The sequence below is a fragment of the Gigantopelta aegis genome, chromosome 4 (genome assembly GCF_016097555.1).
Source record: "Gigantopelta aegis isolate Gae_Host chromosome 4, Gae_host_genome, whole genome shotgun sequence".
In the NCBI taxonomy this organism is placed as follows: Eukaryota; Metazoa; Mollusca; class Gastropoda; order Neomphalida; family Peltospiridae; genus Gigantopelta; species Gigantopelta aegis.
In genome coordinates, this window is record NC_054702.1 from 55,051,436 (window position 1) to 55,078,870 (window position 27,435).

General features: G+C 37.1%; 1 protein-coding gene across 1 annotated transcript; it reads left to right on the forward strand.

The window, feature by feature from the left end:
• The first annotated feature begins 16,150 nt into the window (after positions 1-16,150).
• On the forward strand, positions 16,151-27,099 carry LOC121370772 (zinc finger protein 593-like). Its single transcript, XM_041496225.1, has 3 exons — positions 16,151-16,426; positions 19,380-19,442; positions 26,838-27,099. Exons 1-3 carry the CDS (start codon positions 16,233-16,235, stop codon positions 26,980-26,982), a joined length of 402 nt encoding a protein of 133 aa, XP_041352159.1. The 5' UTR covers positions 16,151-16,232; the 3' UTR covers positions 26,983-27,099.
• The last annotated feature ends 336 nt before the right edge of the window (positions 27,100-27,435 follow it).

The following is a 27,435-nucleotide window of genomic DNA, read 5'->3' on the forward strand; positions in this document are numbered from 1 at the left end:
AGGATAATTTACATCCTGAACACTAAAGCAATGCTCACCACAACATTTATCACCACTTCAACTAATGAAAAGGTGAGAAAAAAGTGTCTGTCTGTAGTACAGTTGTTCAATGAATATCCTCACTATATATTTTCATATTTTTATCTCTGTTGGTGTTTGTTTTGTTCTATCCGATGGGTGGTTTGTTCAATCCTATAACAGCTGCAGCTAACCGTAAGAAAGAAGATTTGTAAGTAGTCACAAACACGAGAATGAAATTCCAGCTAAACTGTGTTGGCCTACCATACGACAAACACGAACGGACGGGTTTAAAGTAGTTATAGGCTATAAACGGGATATCCAGCTTTGCTGGCAATGACATAGGTATAAAACACCAGTCGCTACCTCTCACTAACTCGTTTGAAGACTGATCATTAAGAGTTTTTACAATCCTGGTCGGCTTTTCTGTGATGTCATTACACGAATGATGATAACCACACGTCTACTCCATTGATCTTCAACGGTCTCCAGTCGTCACTTTTGACTAACCAGTTTGAATTTTTTTTTTTTTAAATATAGTAGATTTGATCGACTCCAATATATTTCAGTAAATAGTGAGATAGCCACATGACATCTCCGTCGAACTCTAGTGTGGTAGTTCAAATTCAAATCCTTAGAAGAAAATAACGGTCTTCAGCTTTCTTCAGACATCGCTTTTGAATAACTTGTTTGAAAACAGATCTTTAAAATTGCAGATCCTGGTGACTGTTTTCGATCAATAATGGGATAAACGTCTGACTACTGTAACATTCAGTTTAGTGCTTCACATTCAAATCCTCAGACAAAAATCATTTGTTATAAGTTCTCACTTGAAAGGAAGATATATCTCAAGTTAATATATAGATTTTGTTTTATTCATTGAACTTATTTTGAACTAATTCTCCACACAACAAATATTTCAACTGTTTCTGTCTGTAAACAAATTCATTTTGTTATAGTAGACTACCTTTACGTTCGGCTTATGTTTTTTTCTTTACCATTTATAACATGATACAACAAGTATGCGACAAGTTACTCCCGAAGTTAGTTGATTAATGTTGTGTCCAGGAACCCGAATCATATCGGGTCAGCGGTGTTGTAGATAACAATATGCATTCATCCAAGCCAATCTTCCATTTTACGACTCCTTTCACTTCAAATTAAATTAAAACTGTCGTGTCTTGTATCCTTTCTCTGTAAGGTTGTGCTCCTCCAGTGAGGCATGGAATACCAAAATACCTTTAGAGAAAGTCGACGTGATACCGAATATATCATAACCCCGCACGCATATCCGTCGTTGAATCAGCACAGACGATTGGATCACGATGGCGTACCATTAACCCGTATGTCACTCTCTCTCTCGATCACCAGAGTAATTACGAAAACGGTCTTGTTCTTATATTGGTTTCTGGTGAATACGTACACCTTGCCAAGACATACCTGTGTTAGATATATAGGTGACAAGCTGTTTCTTTGCCCCCATTTGTGTTTTAGATTTCCAAACAAATGTGCACCTGATAATGCATGATATTAATCTGTCTGTGTGAACGCCAAGGGCAGTGCGGCAATGTTTGGTTTGTATGAGTTCTAAAACACACAGTTTGTCAACAGAACTTTAGTCAGTTGTGAATATATTCCAGCAAAATCCAGTTTATATGTATCAAAAAAACACTTTAGTAACGGAACTTTCGTCAGTACTGTTATAATACATTCCAGCAATATTCTGTTCATATATATCCAAAGCACACACTTTAGCAACGTAACTTTCGACGTACGGAATATATTCCATAAAAAATCAGTAAATATATGCAATGAAACGTTTGTCAATAGGGTTGTGTTATACTCCAATAATATTCAGTTTATATGTATCTAAAACACATACTTTATCAACAGAACTTTTGTCAATAAGATTCTAATATACCACAGCAATATTCCGTTTTATATATATATATATATATATATATATATCTATAGCACACAAAGACACTTTAGCGACGGAAGTTTCGTCTCTGTGGCTGTAATATACTCCACCGAGCAATATTTGATCCGCGATAATAACGCGATCGAAAACAAATATGACCAGCAGACACCATCAGTAGTTGTATTGACTTTTCTGTCAGTCTGTATATTACGGGTTATTAACACCGCTTGATCGTCGCCATAACCCGCCGATATTGGACATAAAGCTCGCTAAATATTATCTCAAAACACATCGGACTATACACCTCCGAGAGTTGCATTGGCGGGTCTGGATCTCACCTCGCTGTATAAAGCACTTGTTACTTCTTTTTTTGTTTGTTGGAGTCACGAAACTTGAACCACGACAAAGCAAATGGTCATAATATTACTGATTAAGTCATGTGGGTTTACAAACGGAATGGGAATGCAAAGCTTTTGCGAGCAGCTATACATCACGCATCGCGGTTTTTTTCAGTTTGTAGTATTGCTATATAGGAATCTTAGCTTGGTATTGAGATGGCATGTCTCGTGAGTTCGTTTTGTTACTGTCGTACAATATGCTAAGCGACTTCTTTTTCTTGTTTTGTTTTCCTCGTTGTCAGTATGCTAACCAGAGCGAGTGACTAATGCAGTTTCAAAGTTTAATTGTGTTTCACACGTCTGGTGTAATATAATAGGGAGGAAACAATTGCCAACGCATACTGCAGCGTTCACATGTAGAAACCAAAAACGCATTTTATGTCATAAATTTTGGCGCTCTTTGTACAGGTTGTAAGTTGCCCCATACCTATGAAATGCAATTTATACGTTGTATATAAATTTAGAACGTAGTTGGTGTTTACATGGCAAGTATATAGGAAATTTGTCTATTTGTGTGATTTCTCAGTCCTAAAACATTAGTAGAATCCTATAAATGCAAACTCGGCGAGAAATCAACCTGGTTTTTTAATATATATTATTGTTTTTATCTTCTTCTTTTTTTATAATAAAGTTAACTATAATTTGTGTACGTATTTGTGTCGCTATACAAGATAGGGATCGCAAGCTCCCGTATAAAAATCTATCCGAAGTTTTAAAAACAAAAACGTTAAGATGTTTTGACAAAGCAGCAATTGCTCGCATGAATCACTGTCAAGTACTTCCTCTATAGAAGAACTGCCACTCCCCAGAGCGGTGCATGTTTTCAACATTGCTTGTAGGAGGACTGCCACTCCCAAGACTTGTTTGACAAATCTCAACTTGCACAAACAACTGTGATGATATATGATGGTATACTATTTTTTTACTAGGAAATGTATAGGTTTTGTTGTTGTTTTTGTTTGTATGTTTGTTTGTTTTTAGGGTTGGGGGGGGGGGGGGGTCGAGGACCTACTAATCAGTATTGGAGGAATGGTCACATCTTATTTATAACCACCATCACTTATGTAATACGGTTTGATTTTTTGTTCGTTAAGAATTTAAAATAAAGAACTTAACAATAATATTTATTTCTACTTATAGTGTGCACATTTTAACTAATGTTTATATTACTATATATCTATTTACAATATATTTTTATGTGTCGACAAATATTAAGCTGTACTTTAATACATGTATATGGTCATTAGTGGTTTTGTTTTTGACACCATTCATTCGTCCATCCATCAAATCGTCCAAACACTTGTCAATTCATTCATATCTCGAAATACAAACACATTGTTAACATAGATCTAATTTTATAAGAGACAAAATTCAACAATGTCTATCACAAACCGCACTATAGTCATCACGGAAGAATTACCAACTGTGTTCGTACCTGGTATACGAGCATGCACTCGAATAACTTGTTTAAAGTTGATTTATTATCGTTTGAACGTGCTCCCAAGTGACAAATAAGTACGCAGGAAATGTACCGATTAATAGGTACAGTCTATTTAATTCAGATATGTCTCGACATGCATGCTGTACAACAAGACTTGAAGTCTTAAAAAGCACTCAAAGAATATGAACTCACCGATTTATACGACTATACAGCAGTAACATAAGTAGTATTTATTGTCAGTTTTATAAGTCCTGTGTGTGACAATGCAAACAAATGTAACTGTATATTAAGCAATAAATGTCATAAAATGTATCCAGCATATTTTTTTCTTCTTCTAAAGACAGGCTAACAGAACAAACATAGAAAGAAAGGAAACGTTTTTTTTTTGTTAAATGAATATTTGTTAAAAGCCTACCTAGTCCATTTCTAAATCAGTGGTAACAATGACACAGGGTTCAGAGCAGCCTGTAACTCGCGCAAGTTAATTTTTTTAGTTATAAAGTTAAACTTTAAAGATTGTTTTGTTTAACGACACCACTAGAGCACATTAATTAATGATCGACTACTAGATGTCAAACAATTGGTAATTGTGACACGTAGTCTTAATAAGCAAAGGTGTCATTTATATATACTATTAACATAAACATATTTACACATTTGACCAAATATCTAAGCTACATAAATAATATATATTAAGTGCGTCGTTAAATAAAACATTTCCTTCCTTCCTTAATATATATATTATAAAATCATCTTAAAAAGACATTCATTGGACATGGAAATTGAGGAAGGGAGAAGGGTGCATATACATTGTTTCATACAACGAAAACTCCTACACAAATAACTAGGGACAAATATACAAAAAAAGCGAAGTTTTATTTTAAAAGAGACGTTTTTGTCCACCTTTAAAAAACCCTATATTACTGTGCCACAATGTTTTCTTCACAGCAACCATTATTTTAAGCTAAATGAAGTTTGTTAAATGTTTAAATCATTAACGCACCTTGTTTTATTAATCATCGGCTATTGGGTGTCAAACATTTGGTATTTCTAACATATGATACTGTCTTAGATGAAACCCGCTACAGTTTCTTATTGGCAACAAGGAATCATGTATATGCACTTGTCCAAATACATGACAGTACATACCACGGACTTTGATATACCAGTCATGAGGCACTGTTTGGGAGAGGGGGAAATCCAGTCAGAGAAAGGATGAATTGAAGGGATTCGACCCTGCGACCAAAGCACCCCAGGCGAGCGCTCTACCCACTGAGCATCAGTTGGATCCCGCCCCCTATTTAGGCTAGGTAGAGCCCTGATAATGAGAACAACCAGGAACGATTTCATTTTGTTTCATATTAATCCCATATATTTACTTAAATATTACATAGGATATTTAGTGATTTGCTATGGCTTTGTTCTGAAACGCCAAATCATCCAAATCCATTTGCAAGCCACATCGTTCTAGAACGTTATAATCGTCTTAAAATTCACTAAGTATTTTTCTTTAAAGGAAAAGATTTCAGTCGAAAATATTTTTGCATGATAAATGAGCATGCCATATTCAGCGATGTCTTGATCGAAGTGGGGGCATTAACATTTCATTGAAATCACTTTCAAAGATGACGACACCCACATAAAACTCCACTGCGATAAATCGACTGGTTACATTACGTTGCTCCACGACATCGGTATTCAGTCGCATAACTAACGGGTTTGTATCGCAGCCAGTGTTTCCATAATCCTCTCTGACAAGCAAAGGTGATATTAATAGACTAATGATGAAACCTTTCTGCAAATCAATTGTCTACAACCTGTCGGTCGATGATAAGCGTATCGATCGTGAAATTCTTACTACAAGCCAGGTGCTTGGAAAAATAAAGGGGTCAGGTGCGAATTTAGGGGATAGGTGTTTGAAGGTGGGATCAGGGTTCCCCTGTCTTATGCAACTACCTAACCTAATCAGCATTTGAAGAAATCCTGAAATATTTTATTTGGGTGTTTTTAACCATATCCTAAATCACCAACACCCATCCCCCAACAAAAAAACCCCACCGAATAAACAAACAACAAAACCCCCCCACCAAACACCCCTATAAAACAAACCCAACAAACAACAAAGAAACCCCCCCAAAAAAACAAAAACAACAACAAACAACAAAACAAACAACAACAAAATTTCAATAAACAAAATTAGAAAAACAAAAACAAACAAAACAAAAATAAAGAACAAAACAAAGAACGAAAAAATAAAACAAAAAAAACTCACACAAAAAGAAAAGACCCCCCCCCAAAAAAAAAAAAACAAAAAAAAAAAAAAAAAAAAAAAAAAAAAAAAAAAAACAACCACAACAAAACCCCACCTAAACAAAGCAAAAGAACCCACAATACCTTACTTATTTCACGAAACCTCGGTACATGGCTTAATTACTAGTTTTTATATTTGTGTGTCTGTCTGTTTGTCTGTCTCTCTGTAGGTAGGTAGGCAGGTAGGTAGGTAGGTAGGTATTACAAAACAAAAGAACCCACAATAGTTTACTTATTTCAAGAATCCTCGGTAGATAGGTAGGTAATAGGCATTCATGCATGCATATACACACACACACACACGCACGCACGCACGCACGCACATACATACATACATACATACATACATGCGAGCGAGCGATTCGGTGCCACAGGTTCGAGTCCCAGCAACAGCATGGGACAATTTGTGAGGCCAGAAAGGATTTATTGGTGCCTCAATAGCTCAGGGCGCATCGTGGTTAGTCTTGCAATTCGCGGGTGATTCGGTGCCACAGGTTCGAGTCCCAGCAACGACATGGAACAATTTGTGAGGCCAGAAAAGGATGTAATTATCCCCTGCGCCAGTGCGTTAATATTTATGTATGTAATAGTCAACCTCGACAAACATACAATATATAGATATTCATACATCAATACATACATATAAAGACATACACACGCACGGGCGCGCGCGCACACACACACACACACACACACACACACAAGTAAATGTATTTATTACTAAAATAATACAAAATAAAACCGTTATTTGAGGCCAGAAAGGATTTAATTATCCCCTGCGCCAGTGCGTTAATATCTATGTATGTAATAGTCAACCTCGACATGGCCTCAGACCACAATTAATTTCGCTATATGTTTCTATATAGCCTTAGTGGCTATAACATTTTTATTAATATCAGCAGGCCCGTGAAGTTTTGTATGTACCTTTGCCTGCATGGGGGACACACACCCTGAAAAGGACAACCCCTGTTGTCCAGCTCTTTCTCCCAGCATATTGGTTTCTAAACAGTCACACCCCTCAAAAACATACCACATACAAATATGCATAGATTTCATAGCCATCAATACATACTAGCCAGTGCCAGGTCTGCCGACTGTTTCATGCACGTAAGCGGGATCGACCGCATAGATTGAAGGCCCCATGCATATGGTTGAGTTAACGAAACTTCCTTTTATGGAAGCTTCGATAGCTCAGAGCGTATCGTGGTTAGTCTTGCAATTTGCGGCCGAATCGGTGCCACAGGTTCGAGTCCCAGCAACGGCATGGGACACTTTTTGCGGCCAGAAAGGATTTAATTATCCCCTGTGCCAGTGCGTTAATATCTATGTATGTAATAGTCAACCTCGACATACATACAATATATAGATATTCATACATCAATACATACATACATGCGGGCGATTCGGTGCCACAGGTTCGAGTCCCAGCAACAGCATGAGACAATTTGTGAGGCCAGAAAGGATTTATTGGTGCCTCAATAGCTCAGGGCGCATCGTGGTTAGTCTTGCAATTCGCGGGTGATCCGGTGCCACAGGTTCGAGTCCCAGCAACGACATGGAACAATTTTTGAGGCCAGAAAGGATTTAATTATCCCCTGCGCCAGTGCGTTAATATCTATGTATGTAATAGTCAACCTCGACATACATACAATATATAGATATTCATACATCAATACATACTAGCCAGTGCCAGGTCTGCCCACTGTTTCATGCACGTAAGCGGGATCGACCGCGTAGACTGAAGGCCCCATGCATATGGTTGAGTTAAAGAAACTTCCTTTTATGGAAGCTTCGATAGCTCAGAGCGTATCGTGGTTAGTCTTGCAATTTGCGGGCGAATCGGTGCCACAGGTTCGAGTCCCAGCAACGGCATGGGACAATTTTTGAGGCCAGAAAGGATTTAATTATCCCCTGCGCCAGTGCGTTAATATCTATGTATGTAATAGTCAACCTCGACATACATACAATATATAGATATTCATACATCAATACATACTAGCCAGTGCCAGGTCTGCCCACTGTTTCATGCACGTAAGCGGGATCGACCGCGTAGATTGAAGGCCCCATGCATATGGTTGAGTTAAAGAAACTTCCTTTTATGGAAGCTTCGATAGCTCAGAGCGTATCGTGGTTAGTCTTGCAATTTGCGGGCGAATCGGTGCCACAGGTTCGAGTCCCAGCAACGGCATGGGACCATTTTTGAGGCCAGAAAGGATTTAATTATCCCCTGCGCCAGTGCGTTAATATCTATGTATGTAATAGTCAACCTCGACATACATACAATATATAGATATTCATACATCAATACATACTAGCCAGTGCCAGGTCTGCCCACTGTTTCATGCACGTAAGCGGGATCGACCGCGTTGATTGAAGGCCCCATGCATATGGTTGAGTTAAAGAAACTTCCTTTTATGGAAGCTTCGATAGCTCAGAGCGTATCGTGGTTAGTCTTGCAATTTGCGGACGAATCGGTGCCACAGGTTCGAGTCCCAGCAACGGCATGGGACAATTTTTGAGGCCAGAAAGGATTTAATTATCCCCTGCGCCAGTGCGTTAATATCTATGTATGTAATAGTCAACCTCGACATACATACAATATATAGATATTCATACATCAATACATACTAGCCAGTGCCAGGTCTGCCCACTGTTTCATGCACGTAAGCGGGATCGACCGCGTAGATTGAAGGCCCCATGCATATGGTTGAGTTAAAGAAACTTCCTTTTATGGAAGCTTCGATAGCTCAGAGCGTATCGTGGTTAGTCTTGCAATTTGCGGGCGAATCGGTGCCACAGGTTCGAGTCCCAGCAACGGCATGGGACCATTTTTGAGGCCAGAAAGGATTTAATTATCCCCTGCGCCAGTGCGTTAATATCTATGTATGTAATAGTCAACCTCGACATACATACAATATATAGATATTCATACATCAATACATACTAGCCAGTGCCAGGTCTGCCCACTGTTTCATGCACGTAAGCGGGATCGACCGCGTTGATTGAAGGCCCCATGCATATGGTTGAGTTAAAGAAACTTCCTTTTATGGAAGCTTCGATAGCTCAGAGCGTATCGTGGTTAGTCTTGCAATTTGCGGACGAATCGGTGCCACAGGTTCGAGTCCCAGCAACGGCATGGGACAATTTTTGAGGCCAGAAAGGATTTAATTATCCCCTGCGCCAGTGCGTTAATATCTATGTATGTAATAGTCAACCTCGACATACATACAATATATAGATATTCATACATCAATACATACTAGCCAGTGCCAGGTCTGCCCACTGTTTCATGCACGTAAGCGGGATCGACCGCGTAGATTGAAGGCCCCATGCATATGGTTGAGTTAAAGAAACTTCCTTTTATGGAAGCTTCGATAGCTCAGAGCGTATCGTGGTTAGTCTTGCAATTTGCGGGCGAATCGGTGCCACAGGTTCGAGTCCCAGCAACGGCATGGGACCATTTTTGAGGCCAGAAAGGATTTAATTATCCCCTGCGCCAGTGCGTTAATATCTATGTATGTAATAGTCAACCTCGACATACATACAATATATAGATATTCATACATCAATACATACTAGCCAGTGCCAGGTCTGCCCACTGTTTCATGCACGTAAGCGGGATCGACCGCGTAGACTGAAGGCCCCATGTATATGGTTGAGTTAAAGAAACTTCCTTTTATGGAAGCTTCGATAGCTCAGAGCGTATCGTGGTTAGTCTTGCAATTTGCGGGCGAATCGGTGCCACAGGTTCGAGTCCCAGCAACGGCATGGGACAATTTTTGAGGCCAGAAAGGATTTAATTATCCCCTGCGCCAGTCCGTTAATATCTATGTATGTAATAGTCAACCTCGACATACATACAATATATAGATATTCATACATCAATACATACTAGCCAGTGCCAGGTCTGCCCACTGTTTCATGCACGTAAGCGGGATCGACCGCGTAGATTGAAGGCCCCATGCATATGGTTGAGTTAAAGAAACTTCCTTTTATGGAAGCTTCGATAGCTCAGAGCGTATCGTGGTTAGTCTTGCAATTTGCGGGCGAATCGGTGCCACAGGTTCGAGTCCCAGCAACGGCATGGGACCATTTTTGAGGCCAGAAAGGATTTAATTATCCCCTGCGCCAGTGCGTTAATATCTATGTATGTAATAGTCAACCTCGACATACATACAATATATAGATATTCATACATCAATACATACTAGCCAGTGCCAGGTCTGCCCACTGTTTCATGCACGTAAGCGGGATCGACCGCGTTGATTGAAGGCCCCATGCATATGGTTGAGTTAAAGAAACTTCCTTTTATGGAAGCTTCGATAGCTCAGAGCGTATCGTGGTTAGTCTTGCAATTTGCGGACGAATCGGTGCCACAGGTTCGAGTCCCAGCAACGGCATGGGACAATTTTTGAGGCCAGAAAGGATTTAATTATCCCCTGCGCCAGTGCGTTAATATCTATGTATGTAATAGTCAACCTCGACATACATACAATATATAGATATTCATACATCAATACATACTAGCCAGTGCCAGGTCTGCCCACTGTTTCATGCACGTAAGCGGGATCGACCGCGTAGATTGAAGGCCCCATGCATATGGTTGAGTTAAAGAAACTTCCTTTTATGGAAGCTTCGATAGCTCAGAGCGTATCGTGGTTAGTCTTGCAATTTGCGGGCGAATCGGTGCCACAGGTTCGAGTCCCAGCAACGGCATGGGACCATTTTTGAGGCCAGAAAGGATTTAATTATCCCCTGCGCCAGTGCGTTAATATCTATGTATGTAATAGTCAACCTCGACATACATACAATATATAGATATTCATACATCAATACATACTAGCCAGTGCCAGGTCTGCCCACTGTTTCATGCACGTAAGCGGGATCGACCGCGTTGATTGAAGGCCCCATGCATATGGTTGAGTTAAAGAAACTTCCTTTTATGGAAGCTTCGATAGCTCAGAGCGTATCGTGGTTAGTCTTGCAATTTGCGGACGAATCGGTGCCACAGGTTCGAGTCCCAGCAACGGCATGGGACAATTTTTGAGGCCAGAAAGGATTTAATTATCCCCTGCGCCAGTGCGTTAATATCTATGTATGTAATAGTCAACCTCGACATACATACAATATATAGATATTCATACATCAATACATACATACATGCGGGCGATTCGGTGCCACAGGTTCGAGTCCCAGGAACAGCATGGGACAATTTGTGAGGCCAGAAAGGATTTATTGGTGCCTCAATAGCTCAGGGCGCATCGTGGTTAGTCTTGCAATTCGCGGGTGATTTGGTGCCACAGGTTCGAGTCCCAGCAACGACATGGAACAATTTGTGAGGCCAGAAAAGGATGTCATTATCCCCTACGCCAGTGCGTTAATATTTATGTATGTAATAGTCAACCTCGACAAACATACAATATATAGATATTCATACATCAATACATACTAGCCAGTGCCAGGTCTGCCCACTGTTTCATGCACGTAAGCGGGATCGACCGCGTAGACTGAAGGCCCCATGTATATGGTTGAGTTAAAGAAACTTCCTTTTATGGAAGCTTCGATAGCTCAGAGCGTATCGTGGTTAGTCTTGCAATTTGCGGGCGAATCGGTGCCACAGGTTCGAGTCCCAGCAACGGCATGGGACAATTTTTGAGGCCAGAAAGGATTTAATTATCCCCTGCGCCAGTGCGTTAATATCTATGTATGTAATAGTCAACCTCGACATACATACAATATATAGATATTCATACATCAATACATACTAGCCAGTGCCAGGTCTGCCCACTGTTTCATGCACGTAAGCGGGATCGACCGCGTAGATTGAAGGCCCCATGCATATGGTTGAGTTAAAGAAACTTCCTTTTATGGAAGCTTCGATAGCTCAGAGCGTATCGTGGTTAGTCTTGCAATTTGCGGGCGAATCGGTGCCACAGGTTCGAGTCCCAGCAACGGCATGGGACAATTTTTGAGGCCAGAAAGGATTTAATTATCCCCTGCGCCAGTGCGTTAATATCTATGTATGTAATAGTCAACCTCGACATACATACAATATATAGATATTCATACATCAATACATACTAGCCAGTGCCAGGTCTGCCCACTGTTTCATGCACGTAAGCGGGATCGACCGCGTTGATTGAAGGCCCCATGCATATGGTTGAGTTAAAGAAACTTCCTTTTATGGAAGCTTCGATAGCTCAGAGCGTATCGTGGTTAGTCTTGCAATTTGCGGACGAATCGGTGCCACAGGTTCGAGTCCCAGCAACGGCATGGGACCATTTTTGAGGCCAGAAAGGATTTAATTATCCCCTGCGCCAGTGCGTTAATATCTATGTATGTAATAGTCAACCTCGACATACATACAATATATAGATATTCATACATCAATACATACTAGCCAGTGCCAGGTCTGCCCACTGTTTCATGCACGTAAGCGGGATCGACCGCGTAGATTGAAGGCCCCATGCATATGGTTGAGTTAAAGAAACTTCCTTTTATGGAAGCTTCGATAGCTCAGAGCGTATCGTGGTTAGTCTTGCAATTTGCGGGCGAATCGGTGCCACAGGTTCGAGTCCCAGCAACGGCATGGGACCATTTTTGAGGCCAGAAAGGATTTAATTATCCCCTGCGCCAGTGCGTTAATATCTATGTATGTAATAGTCAACCTCGACATACATACAATATATAGATATTCATACATCAATACATACATACATGCGGGCGATTCGGTGCCACAGGTTCGAGTCCCAGGAACAGCATGGGACAATTTGTGAGGCCAGAAAGGATTTATTGGTGCCTCAATAGCTCAGGGCGCATCGTGGTTAGTCTTGCAATTCGCGGGTGATTTGGTGCCACAGGTTCGAGTCCCAGCAACGACATGGAACAATTTGTGAGGCCAGAAAAGGATGTCATTATCCCCTACGCCAGTGCGTTAATATTTATGTATGTAATAGTCAACCTCGACAAACATACAATATATAGATATTCATACATCAATACATACATATAAAGACATACACACGCACGCGCGCGCGCGCGTGCGCACACACACACACACACACACACACACACACACACACACATACACAAGTAAATGTATTTATTACTAAAATAATACAAAATAAAACCGTTAGTTTCACTAAGACTGTTATAAAGTAGTTTATAGCTATACTACTAGTCCGTCGTGTTCTTGACCTGATATAGAGTTCAGAACATCAGATGTCAATGTACTCTAGACTATTCTAAGAGTTGAGACTACCGCGATTATGTCCCTTTATAACTGAACGAAAACTATATTTAATGGAATTTTCTTCAACGCATCGGTGTGTTACATCGAACCTATGATTAATACACTCATATTAATATAATATATAGTATATATTATACTGACATGGGTGCATATATATGATGAGTGACCAGCTATTCGGAATTTTCCAAGAAATCCGGATTCAACGTCCAATATCCGGAATTATTTTCAAATATTCCGACTTTTGTTTTCAAATATTTTTAAGAGAAAAACATAAACTAGCCAGTCAGGTTACCAAACTTAAAATTAAAAGTCTTTTAGACAGTTTCATATTTGTAGAGAATATAACCGTTATATAACTGTAAATCGAGTTATCTGATTATAAACATTTATCTCACATTGATACATGGGGCGGGACGAAGCCCAGTGAGGTCGGTTTAGGATCGATCTCAGTCGGTGGGCCCATTGGGCTATCGATCGTTCCAGCCAGTGCACCACGACTGATATATCAAAGGCTATCCTGGTTTGTGGGATGGTGCATATAAAAGATCCCTTGCTACTATTTGAAAACTGTAGCGAGTTTCCTCTCTATGGCTGTGTCAAAATGACCATATGTTTGACATCCAATATCTGATGATTAATAAACAATCAATGTGCTCCAGTGGTGTCGTTAAACAAAACAAACTTTAACTTTTCATTGATACATAGTCGCCCCAGAAATGTTTTTATGAACATCTATAGTCATCCGGTAAAATGTAATGACCGTTAATAACCATTTACTTTACGACGAGCTCTATATGTTTTTTAAAATAATAATGAATATCGTATAAGAAAAAAAATGCATGTAATAAAATATTTAAAAGGAAATATACGATTAAAAACACAAGCATGAATCTTGCACAAGCACCTAACAATAGCACTCGCATTCTTGCGCTGCGTCTGTCATTTGTTCTGACTTTCAAGCTTGGGTCTGCTGTAAGCTGGTATTCTGTCTTGGTGTTTCTGTCCAGCTTCTAATTATATAATATTCAGCATGAATACTGAGAGCTCTTATTCTCAGTGTGGAAATGATATTGTCACTATTGCTGTGATGTTGTATTCTTAGAGGATTTCTAAGTGTTTTAAAAATACATTGTGTGTGATGTTGAATAAAATGCCATTATCCTGAACCATGCAGCTGTTTGTCGTCTATTTTGGAACAAACCTAATGCTGTTACATAACCACATCAGTTGTATCAGCGACAAATTCCATTTGTTGTAATGAATGAATGAATGAATGAATGAATGAATGAATGAATGAATGAATGAATGTTTAACAACACCCCAGCACGAAAAATACATCGGCTATTGGGTGTCAAACTATGGTAATGCAAACTAATAAGGTGATGATCAACATCAATATAAACATTCAAAATTTAAATAAAAACAGTGTAAAGAACTGTGCAAAAATACAAATATCACAGATAGATACTGACTTTTACTCAAAATTTCAATTTGTGCTGTATTGGCCATTCTCAAAGGGGTCCATTTGTTGTATGAAGGCAGTACATTAAATGATCTTATTAAACCTTATTTATTTAGCTACTACTAAAAACAATCCCACTGTTACTAAAATGAAAGTATTGTTTAATAGACACGTAAACAATATTAATAAATCTTTAATTGTCAGTATATAAAACAAGGTGTTAAGATCTATTTTTCCAATGGGAATAGTAAATATTTAAACCTGTTCACACTGTATAGCATATGTTATGTTTATTTTACCTCACTGACCATGGATATGGATATTTGAGAATGAATAAAGGACATATGTATATAATCACATATTTAGAGCATGATAGGCTTCTAATATCAGACCACAACACTAAGTATTGGTAACCAAATTACATATTCCAAATGCTCTGTTTATATGTTTTTCGGGGAAACAACTTTTACATTGATTGAAAGCGGATGATAAATAAAATATGACACTCATTTTGTGTTAGATATAGGTTTTACGAACAGAAACTCATGAACTCCCATCAGGTATATACTGAGCAATAAAAGTCATTGAGTTTTCTTTAATTTATTTTAAATTCCTCATTTTGAATTGCATTAGTTTTTGACTTTTTGTGTCTATTAAAGGACCAGACCCTAGTTTTTAAACACTAAGACATATTTTCCACTATTAGAGACGTTTATGACCACTGAAATCAAACATTACTTATATTTTATTGTTTAGATTATCCATTTCCGTACAACCGAAGTGTTTCTGGTCATCCTTGTGTTTCTAATACATTGTACCACAAAATGCATTTTTTCGTATTTTTAAAAACGCACGTGCGTCTGAGAAGTAACGGTTATGGAGTCGCGTATTTGGTTATTTTTAAGGGCATGTCAACATCACAGACTCTTGTTTCACTCTGTTGTATCCAAATTTGTTACAGGTTTGTAAATTAACCAAACCATTTTGACGGGTTGAAACTAGTCTAGGTTAAAAAAATATGCCTTGGTGTTTAAAAACTAGGGTCTGTCCCTTTAAAATTATTAGTGACTTGTGAACATTTCAGGCACCGTTTGACTGTCTAGCGGTATTTTAATTTTATCATGAAAAAACCCCATATAAATTATTCGATTTGCAGAATAGTTTCCCGTTAGTAACCTCTGCACCATCCACGTAAATGAAATATCCCATAAATATATTTTTGTTTCTCTGTGATAATATAAAATAAAAAGAGAACATGCAAATTTTATAGTAGAGTGGAACCACAAAACATTGCCAACTTTATATTACTTATTAGAGTAACTTCCCTTGTCTGCTCTTCGGATTAAGAAATCACGGAAGATCTACGTAAAAACATTGCGAAACAACTGTTGAACACGTGTGTGTGCTGTTAATTCACACGCTTATTAATAATGGGAAGATTAGCTCGAAAGAAACAGCACAAAGGGGACAAACCCTTGAAGGAGAAATACAGAACAAAACGAAAAACAAAAGATCTGGATCAAATCCACGAAGATCTGCTACCACGAAATGCTCCCGGTATCTTAAATCAGGACGTGGATTATGACAAACCTGGAGCTGCTCAGTATTATTGTATACATTGCGCGTGCGTATAATCTTATTTTGTGCTGACACAGAGAGAGAGAGAGAGTATAAACCAAATAGCTAGCCATTCTTTCATTTTTGTTTTATGGGTGGTGCAGGGGACGGATGTAGCGGAGCTCGGCGATCTCGCCTGGATCATGGATGATTTAAACAGAAATAAAAAGCAACAACAACAAAAACATGCACATAATGTTAATAAGTTTATAAACTAATATATGTCAGTAGGAATAACATTTTAAACACGTATACACAATCCCATCTAGTTACATGTATAAAGTACAGCGACTTCACCCAACACTAAATGGGATTTTGGGTGATCTCACCCATGGCAAGATTGCCCTACTTCGATGTAGCTTCGTGGTAGAGAACCTGCATATGAGGTGCAAGGGGTCACATAATGCAGAGCTCTCAAGTTTAAACTTTCGCAATGAGTGAGATTTGTGTGGTCGGAGTCTGACATGGCAATAGTAGTTATTTACTAGCCCAACATTGAATACCACTAGCCATAGGAGTGGGGCTACCATAATCTAGAAGCCCTGTCGTGAATCCGAATAAACCATTGCGGGAAATAAGCGCGTTGACAATTGGTCAAGGTTTGATATTCTGACTAATAAACAAGGTGGACACCTATTATATGATTTTAATGCTTTACGATGCTTAACCGGGCCGGCCGGCAGTCGCATGCTTGTTTGTCGGTTGTCAAGATCGAATGAACAACAAAAAATATATTTATGTATAATTTTTTGTTGTAGCTATAATCAGTGTTTCCCCTAGGGACCAGAAGGACCCTGCACTGATCCTGTGAATTTCATTGCTGGGACCGTAAAAATTGTAACCATTAAAAAAAGGGACGAGTTCACTTCTGTAATTAATTCGCTGATATTATATATATATATAAAAAAAATGCTAGTAGTCATAAATATACTAGTATTCCACAAATATGTACATTGTTAGGGGAAAACAAATAAACCATCATGATGATGTTCGAATGAAATTTAACAAAAAATAATCAACCAACATCGATCATATGTAAAAAGGAAAATGGATCTACAAGTCAATACTTTCAATTTCCTTTCACATGCAACAGTTCACTAATGAATATATGGTCACCAGTAATCTATGTCCCATCCCTAAGTGACTGGTATCCAAACAGTTGTTACTCTAACACAGTGCAGGCGTAACAAAATAAACGGTGACCAGTCTCGTCAGATCAGGGTATTTTTTTAAAGGTTGCACATAACCATATTGTTTTACGCACTTCCAAATGTGTTTTTTGTTTGGTCTGTTTTTGTGTTGTTGTTTTTTTAAATTATATTTAAACATTACATAATTATATTTGCAAGACTTGAAAGAAATTATTTTTAAGTGCATTATATGATGAATTAACACAAATTTAAAAATGTACTTACATATATAAAAAAATATTTACTTTCTTTTATTTGTTTTATCAGTCACTGAGTGATTACAATTTAGCAGGTGAATTTTTTATCATGACCAGTAAAAAAAAAATATCCACTGATCAGTATGGGAAGTCTTCTTTTTTGTTTAAATTCTAGAACCCCTGATATACATTCAAAAGTAGGGCTAATGAATATTCAATCATGGATAATTATTTTTTTAAATTACCAATCCCATGGTTAGTGGATTTTTTTTAAAATTCTAGAAGACCTGGGTTTTACTTTTAGATAAATAGATAGATAACCAATAATACATATTACAATCAGTAATTCAGTAATATGTATTATCTTTTTGTGCTTAGTCTAATACTTTTATACTTCATTTTCAAATTATTGTTTTGACATTATGCAAATATTTAATAATAATAAACATTATTATTAAAATCTATCTTAAAATATCTCCTTCTATAAGTGTACATGACACCCTCATGTATTCCATAATGCATCTAAAAACAACTGGAAATTTAAATAAACATTACTGGGGAGCATGCCCCCGAACTCCCCTAGCATTTTCGCATCCTTTGGGGGCTCAGTTAACGTCAAACTATTTTGCCAACAAAACTCCTGGAGGAAACACTGGCTATAATGTTTAAAATGTGTGAGAAAATCATGTACCGGTGTAAGAGCATGACACGACATTCAAATGCGTGAATCTCACACTGAATGCGATCCTCAACAGACAGGGCCCTGTTTCACAAAACATCATAAACATAGTTTTACATGTAAATATAAATCTACAATTTGAAAGCATTTTCTAAAGTATAAATGTAAGTTTCATGTAAAATTACGGGTAAGTATACGAGTGCCTTTAGCCACAACTATTAACAAACGTAAATCGCAATGTCCACTTCGATAATTCATAAAATAATAGCACTTTTTGTTTTCGTAGTGTGTTTGTGAAATGGAGTAAACATAGACATAAGACAGGTCACTGTGTAAGTTTTACTTAAGTTTACGATACTTTGTGAAATAGTCTCCAGGTTTTTCTCTTTCCCAGCCAGTACTACACAACCAGTACATATATTGAATCTTGTGGTATTGTAAAAAAAGAAAGAAAGAAATGTTTTATTTAACGATGCACTCAACACATTGTATGTACGGTTATATGGCATCAGACATATGGTTATGGACCACACAGATATTGTGAGAGAGGAAACCTGCTGTCACCACTTCATGGGCTACTCTTTTCGATTAGCAGCAAGGGATCTTTTATATGCACCATCCCACAGAAAGGGTAGTACATACCACAGCCTTTGATATATCAGTCGTGGTGTACTGACTGGAACGAGAAATAGTATTGTAAATAAAGACAATGAGTCACTCCTGAAGTTATTTAGAATTGGTTATTCTAATGTTCACATATAGTGCCATATGGTCTCAATTGTGATTAAATGCTACTTTAATCAGAAACTCTACATGCATTTGTACAATTAATATGGTACAAGATTTAGATTTAATTCATAATTAATTTTCTACTTTTTTTTCTCTTTTTTTCAGAAGGTATTTTATTAACAATACTGCTTTGACAGATCATTTTAAGACGAAACCGCATAAAAGAAGGTATGTGTAGTGGTCAAGTGCATTTAGATTATTGGATAATAAGCATTCATTTTGTATCAAGTTTATTATTTTAGAGTGAAATGATTTCTCTTTACATTAATGAGTGTTAGCAAGTGACAAATAAAAATAATTCTATGGACATACACTTAATACAAAATGATAGTGAGTGTACATGTGGTATCTTATTTTTTTAAAACTTAAATTAAAGATTTATTGTTCAAAGACTATAGGCAGTGAATAGGTTGGGGAGCCATATTCACTGCCTTACAACATATACACCTCACAGCAATGAGACCTATAACGTATATAATTAATTAATTAATAATAATAATAATAATAATAAATTCTTTATTTAGTGAGGGTTACACAGTTAGCAAAAGCTAATCTTCCCTGAGGCCCTCAGGTACAAACAATACAGAACTACAATACATACATTTATGAACAAATAGAAAATACATATATGGCAATAAACATATGTACAAATGATATTATTTTAGAAAATATTTCTTGAGTCTATATTTAAAAACAGCAGTATTTGGTGATGATCGGATAGCTTTAGGTAATTGATTCCAAAGTACTGGTTCAGAGTAACTGAAAGCATGTTTAAATAAAGACATTTTAGGTTTTGGAATTAATAGATTTCTATCCTCTACATTTCGAAGGTTGTAGGGATTGTTTTCTCCCAACATATATTAATAAATTTGAAAGATAGTTTGGGGCTTCATTGTATAGACATTTAAAAATTTGTAAACATTTGTGATAGTGGATTCGTGTTTCCATTGTCATCCATTTTAACTGCTTAAATAGTGGGGCAGATGGAGTAATAAGATCTACATCTAATATCATCCTTGCAGCTCTCTTTTGCAGTTTTAGTAAACGTTCTAATCCATCCTGATTACATTTTCCCCAAATTACACAGCAGTAATCGATGAGTGGTAAAATATACCCATTGTAGAAAAGTTTTCTTGCATCTAAATTTAAATACCTAATGATTTTCGATAACAGATACAGATATTTAGAGATCAAGGAACACACATGTTTAACCTGATTTGTCCATTTTAAATTATTATCAACTTTAAAGCCGCACACTCTAGTTCCATCCAACGAAAATAAATTATAATTTGGTTAATCTACAAACCTGTAACACACTTAGATCACTTTTTTATCAAATGGAGTGAAAAAGCAGGTTTTATATCGATAAATACCATGGGAATCCCCATGTCCCAATTGCTTGAAGTAATTTTGAAAGTTAGTATTTTGATGTCAACGGTAGGTGTCGCTCGAAGCACAACAATGCCTACGTCACGACAAATTTCACAGACTTGGGGTGCATTTCTTTCACCTCTCCTGGACATGTTCCAACTGTTCTGTCCTGGTTGTATCCCCTCTCCAGATATCGTAAGACTTAGCAAAATTTGTAACATTTTGTATTGAGACACTTACTTGTCTGAACTTTATTGTTACTGAAAATGTTCACGAACTGTGAAGAAAAATCTCACAAATGAACAACAACAAATCGGATGTTGATTGCGCGAACCGTGCACGAGAAAACAAACCGAACCAAAATGATAACGGTCGCGTGATATACCAACGTCTGTGACATTGAAATGGAAATATCCCCTCTAAAAATAGATTAGACCTTGTCTGCTCAACATTTTTTTCTCAGACGTGCGTGCGATTTTATGAAATATGAAAAATGCATTTTGTGGTATTACAAAAACCAGGATTACCAAAAAACACTTCAGGTGAATGGAAATGTATATTCTAAATAATGAACGGTAAGTAAAGTGCAATTTTATTTGTGAAAAAATGGGGTTAATAGCGAAAAACAACGCCGTAATGGTTAACAACTAGCCGTAACTAGGGTGTGTCCCTTTAATTCCTAAAAGTTTTTCACAATCAGTGTGTTGCAGACGTTCTGAATTTATTATAAAAGAAATATCATTTTGGATTTTAACTTTTTGTCTTGTTCCTGTAGTCATATATTTGGTCTTTTTTGTATTTATGAACATTTTATTATAGGAACACCATTTTTCTACACTATTCAGATCTTGCTGTAGTTTATCTTGAATGAATCACCTGATTGAGATGAGTGTAAAAGGTTAAATTTTGTTAAGTAATCATAAAATTGCTTGGAGATATGTTTTTGTATTAATTTGGACAGCGTTGGCAATGCAGATATTGGCCTATAATTTTTAGCTTCAGTTTTGTTACCAGACTTGAAAATTGGAGTAACTTTAGCATTTTTAAAACATTGTGGATAAATACCACTGTCTATTATTTTGTTAAAAATAAATGTTAACGAAGAAGCAATGGCCAAGGCACCTAACTTAAGTATTCGTGGACCTAAGTTATCTCCGGATGATTTATTGACATTTAAGTTCTTAAGCTCATTATAAAGATAATTTATTTGTACAGGAGCTATCTTAAACTTTTCCTCATTAGGGAGTCTCTCCTTTACAAAACGTTCCACTTTCTCGAGATTTGGCATATCATATCTAGAATTAGTTCTCAAATTTTCAATACAAGAAGAAAAGAAGTCATTAAATTTGTTTGCTATGTCAGTCTTATCCTTAAGTGTTGTTCCATTGTCAGATTTCAGCTCTGCTGGACTTGATACATGTGAAGGATTTAGCTCATGGATACATTTCCATAATGATTTTGGATCCCTAGAGTCATTCACCACAGCAGAATAGTAGTTTTGTTTGGCTTTGTCTGTAATTTGTTTAGTTTTGTTCCTCCACACCATATATTCATCCCACATACCTAGCTTGTGATATTTGTCTCGTAACTGTCTGGCTTCTGTTATTTCACAGGAATATACCAACCTGGCTGCTCTTTCCTCGTAACTCTTTTTGTAACTAAAGGGGCATGCTTGTCTAATACATTGTTGAAAATTTTGTACCATAATTTTAAGCAAGTATCTAGATCATCCTCAAATTTCACAGAATAAAATGGGGCATCTAGTAAATCATTAACAAACTCCTCCTCATTTAAATGTTTACAATTTCTGTAGGTAATAGTATTGTGTGCATTTTGTTTTGTATGAAAATTGCCATTTCTTGTAAGGCAAACAGGATAATGGTCGCTAATTGAGTATTGAACAACATGAGATTCCTGTACTTTGCTACGATTGGTTACATATATGTGATCAATCAGAGTTTTAGAATTTTGTGTTATCCGTGTTGGGTCAGTAATTATCTGTTGTAAATTGTATATTTCTAACATGTTTAGCCATTTTTGAGGTGTGTTATTTGCTAACAGGAGATCAATGTTAAAATCACCAGTGAGGATTATATCAGAATTATAATGCATTGCTAACTTAATTTCCTCTTCAAGCTTATCAATCCAGGCAATGGGAGATATTGGAGGTCTGTAGCTAAAACAGAGTAAAAAAGATTTTTTATAAGTAGGTTTGATCTCAAGCCATAATGTTTCAATATTACTTGCTTCAAATTCAGTTTTTCTTTCAAAAGTTAAAAGATCATTTAAATATATTGCCCAGCCCCCACCTAAGTCACTGGTCCTATCTTTTCTTATCAATGTATACCCAGGTATTGAAATGTGGTCATTTAAAATGTCACTTGTGAAAAATGTTTCAAAACATCCAAGAATATCTGGGGGATTTGTAGTATGAAGAAGGTTAAACCTTACTTCATGTAACTTGTGTTGTAATCTATTTACATTATGAGAGCATATTTTTAGACCTCTGGAGGTAAAATTGAATACATTGATAGGATCATTGGATAGAACATTGGGAGTTTCATTACAAAGAACATATGTACAAGAGATAAGTAACAATAAGTATATACACACACATGCTAATCTGTGACTGACACTAAAGTCATGGTAAGACTGAGGAAGGGTTTGATCCCTTTCAGAGAAAGTGTTATTTACACAGTCCACAGAGGAAGTTACTAAACACCCAGGGTGTGAAGTGTCACAGTTTGTATCAGCAGGATCACTAATAGTATAAACGTATGTAATCTGGTAGTCACCTCTACTAATCCCTTAATTACACAACTGGCATTAATTGGAGTTAAAGAACAACAGATGTTTTCTTCCAGTGTTACTGGCAAATCAGGGGAATTACAAATACAGGTACAATTATCACATTCTTGACACAGAGAACTCAGTGTGTCAATCTGTTTTTTAATGATAAATGAAGAGCACTGTCTTCATTAACCACACTGGATGCACTAACTAATCTGCCCACCACACACTTCGCACTAATCAAATTAAAGTCACTTGTTGAGTCCGATGATATTTTATCCCTCTGACCTGAAACAGGCCCCCAAACATGGTTTGCATTAGCAATACATGCACATCTAAACAGATTAAAGTCAGAACAGTTCACTGTGGTATTACATCTGTTTGTGAAGGTTTTGTTTTTGGCTTGCTCTTCCTTGCCAAATCTTCAGAAGTGTCGACAAAATTTTCCTTTATGTCCAAACAAACTACAATGATAACATTTTAATATTCACCCAAACCTACATGATCCAGTGTCATGATTATGTTCCCCACTGTTCATGCAGGTCTTTGTTGCAGTAGCAGTTTTCATAATTCCAATAATGTTATTGATGTTCTTCAGATACCTCGATGTGCCCGTTCTATTCAGATGTATTCCATCTCTTACAAAGTACATGCTGTACTCACTCTCTGCAATAGTTACAAACTGGGGAATGAACATTATACACAAAAAGTTGCACCGATTTTCTAGTACAATATTTGCATCATGCACACAAATGTCTGACCTTGGTAAGAGTCCTGATACAATGATATTGGCATCCTTGTTTGCAAATGCCCTAGCTGCATACAATAAACTCTTGTAGTCTTCTTCAAACTTCTGTAGACTTCTGTATCTTGCAATATCATTCCCTCCTACCTGGAGGAGGATGTTCTTGTAGCTTGACAGGTCCCCTTCATTAACTCACCAGCTATTCTGTCAGTTGTTGCACCCCTGATGGTTAACACATCGGTATCACTCAGGCCTCTAGGTTTTATTCCTTTTAAAATGGAGGATCCTATTATGAAAGTGTTTTTGCCTTTCCTTTTATAATCCTTGTCAGAAGTTGTAGACTTTGTGTCCAAATCATTGTTAATGTTGTGTTCAGTATCTGTTGATTTGTTTTTGTCTGTATGCAACACACTGACATTTCTGCTTTCTACAACTACTGGAATATGTTTAGTGTGTTCCATTTGTATTACAACATCCATGGAAGGTGGAGATGGTTGTGTCATTTGTATTTCGTGACATTAATATGGTAATATGATGATGTATATGTGTGTCTGAGAGAAAATAGAAGGAAAAGAAAAAAGAGATACATGTAGGATCATAATTGGAATCTCTTGTCAGTCATTTTACACAAGTACATGTATGCATCAAAATACGATATCACTATCACTTAAACATATGTCCATACTAATGGAATGTTAAAAAAGAGAGAGAGAAAAGAAAGAAATGGTTTTTATTTTCAAAATAGAGGGTGAATAAGTGGGAAAATATGGAAAGGAATTTTTCAAAATTTATGTATTTCAAATACAGTTGGAGAATATTCCATTTTTCAGTAAACTGTTTGGCATTCTCCAAACAGAAATATTTTAAAATTTCTCTATGATATTTTATAATACTTACAGCTTTGCAAAAAGTTGGTCTTTGAGATTATTAGGAAAAAAAATATTATGACAGTTAAAATGAGTTTAAAAGTTAATACATGTAATATGTTTTTATGCAGGTTTTTGCAGTTTTCATTACAAATGATTCGTTCCATTTTGTTGCAAACAAACTACATGTTTAGGTGCCAAGATATTTTGAACTATCATTATGTGATTAATAAACTTATAAGTTACAGCACTCCTTGTTGGCAGTCTAACAAGAGGCCATTGTGATGGCAGATTAGTAGTTTCTGGCACAAGTCCTTTTCTAGATGGTTTTTCTCACATGAGTCTCAAGAAAATCATTCATTGGAGAGAGTTTTAGCGAACTCCAAAGATTGTTTTTCTTGAAAGGAGTGTCAGAAAATCCAGCTATGAAAGGACGAATGCCAGATATATTTTCTTGTTCAATCAGTCTTTTAATTTTAGTATTGTGAAATTCACTGCCTGCATTTTTAGGGCTACCTCTGGGTGAGCAAACAAATTCGACAAATTGTTTATTAACTTCAAAAATTGCAGAAATCAACAGTTATTTTCTAAAAAAATGTCAGTTATTACACAAAATTATTTTACTAAATTAAAATAAAATTCGCCAGTTGCTTTTAAAATTCGCAATTGGCGAATTTTGCGAGTGCCAGAGCTAGCCCTGGGTGTATTTTTGTACTGTGACATCACTCCTTTTCTCACATGAGAAGGAAAAGAAAGAAAGAAGTGTTTTATTTAACGACGCACTCAACACATTTTATTTACGGTTATATGGCGTCAGACATATGGTTAAGGACCACACAGATTTTTTTAGAGGAAACCCGCTGTCGCCACATAGGCTACTTTTTACGACAGGCAGCAAGGGATCTTTTATTTGCGCTTCCCACAGGCAGCATAGCACAAACCATGGCCTTTGTTGAACCAGTTATGGATCACTGGTCGGTGCAAGTGGTTTACACCTACCCATTGAGCCTTGCGGAGCACTCACTCAGGGTTTGGAGTCAATATCTGGATTAAAAATCCCATGCCTCGACTGGGATCCGAACCCAGTACCTACCAGCCTGTAGACCGATGGCCTGCCACGATGCCACCGAGGCCGGTCACATGAGAAGGAATGCTTACAGTGGTACATACTAGTATTATATGACATAATGAACAGATAGTAATAGCTGTCTACCTCCCGAACGATGAAACTAATTAACCAAAGAAGTGGTGACAAAGAAGCATTAATTTACTGCCTAGGTACATGTGCTAGATTACCGTAATTTTCAAACACCTTTCTGCCAGGTGATTGAAGTAGAAAATGCATTTACTCAGACTACAGACCAGTTAACTTTAGCAATAATTTTACACACAAGACAACTAATTAATTTCTGTTAATGATAGATAACTCTCTTAGCATGCAGTCACACAAACACACTTTTCCCTTCAGTCGGTGTAGGAAGGAAACTGTTCAATTCTATACATATATATCTTTATTGAACTGACGAGCCCATAAAAATAGGTGAAAGGCCCATTTAAGTATAAGGGAATACGTATTTATATTTAAGACAAGTGGAGTTGTTTGTTTATTTTTGCCCATTTAAGTATACGGGAATACATATTTATATTTAATTTAAGACAAGTGGAGTTGTTTGTTTATTTTTGCCCATTTAAGTATATGGGAATACATATTTATATTTAATTGAAGACAAGTGGAGTTCTTTATTTTTTTCATATGTGATATAAACATTAACTAATCTATTTCCATTTCAGAATAAAATCTCTTCAGATTGAGCCATACACCCAGGAAGAAGCTGACAGGGCAGCTGGGATGGGGTCGTATAAAAAGCCAAAAGTCGTCAAGGTTGAGACACAGCCATTGAAAGAAGACATGGACGTCGTAGACCTACCAACTTAAAGACATCTTTATTGCATGACTGTGTGGGTCTCAGAGGAGTGAGTGTGTGCGTCTCAGATGAGAGAGTGTGTGTTGATTCTGTTCAGCAGATGTAATAAAATGCAATGAACTTAATTATATAACTTGTGGAGATTTTGTTTTTTTATGCTGGCAGGTCATATTTAGGGGGGGGGGGGGGGGGGGGCTAACATATCCTCCCCTTGTTGATGACTTAACTGAACTGTACCAGTGTAGTCCTTTGGTCATATTTAGTACCAATATTCCAGTAAGTAACATGTACTGCCTACATTCCGCATACTTGCCTTCAAACCCCTCCCTCACAAAATTCTTTTGTTTGGCTCTAGCTAGTACTGTTGAAGAAGTACTATAGCCACTTTTGATGGCTGACTGCATTCTACCAACATTGTTCCTAGGTTATTTGTAATACATAGATTCCAGTCAGATCATGTACTG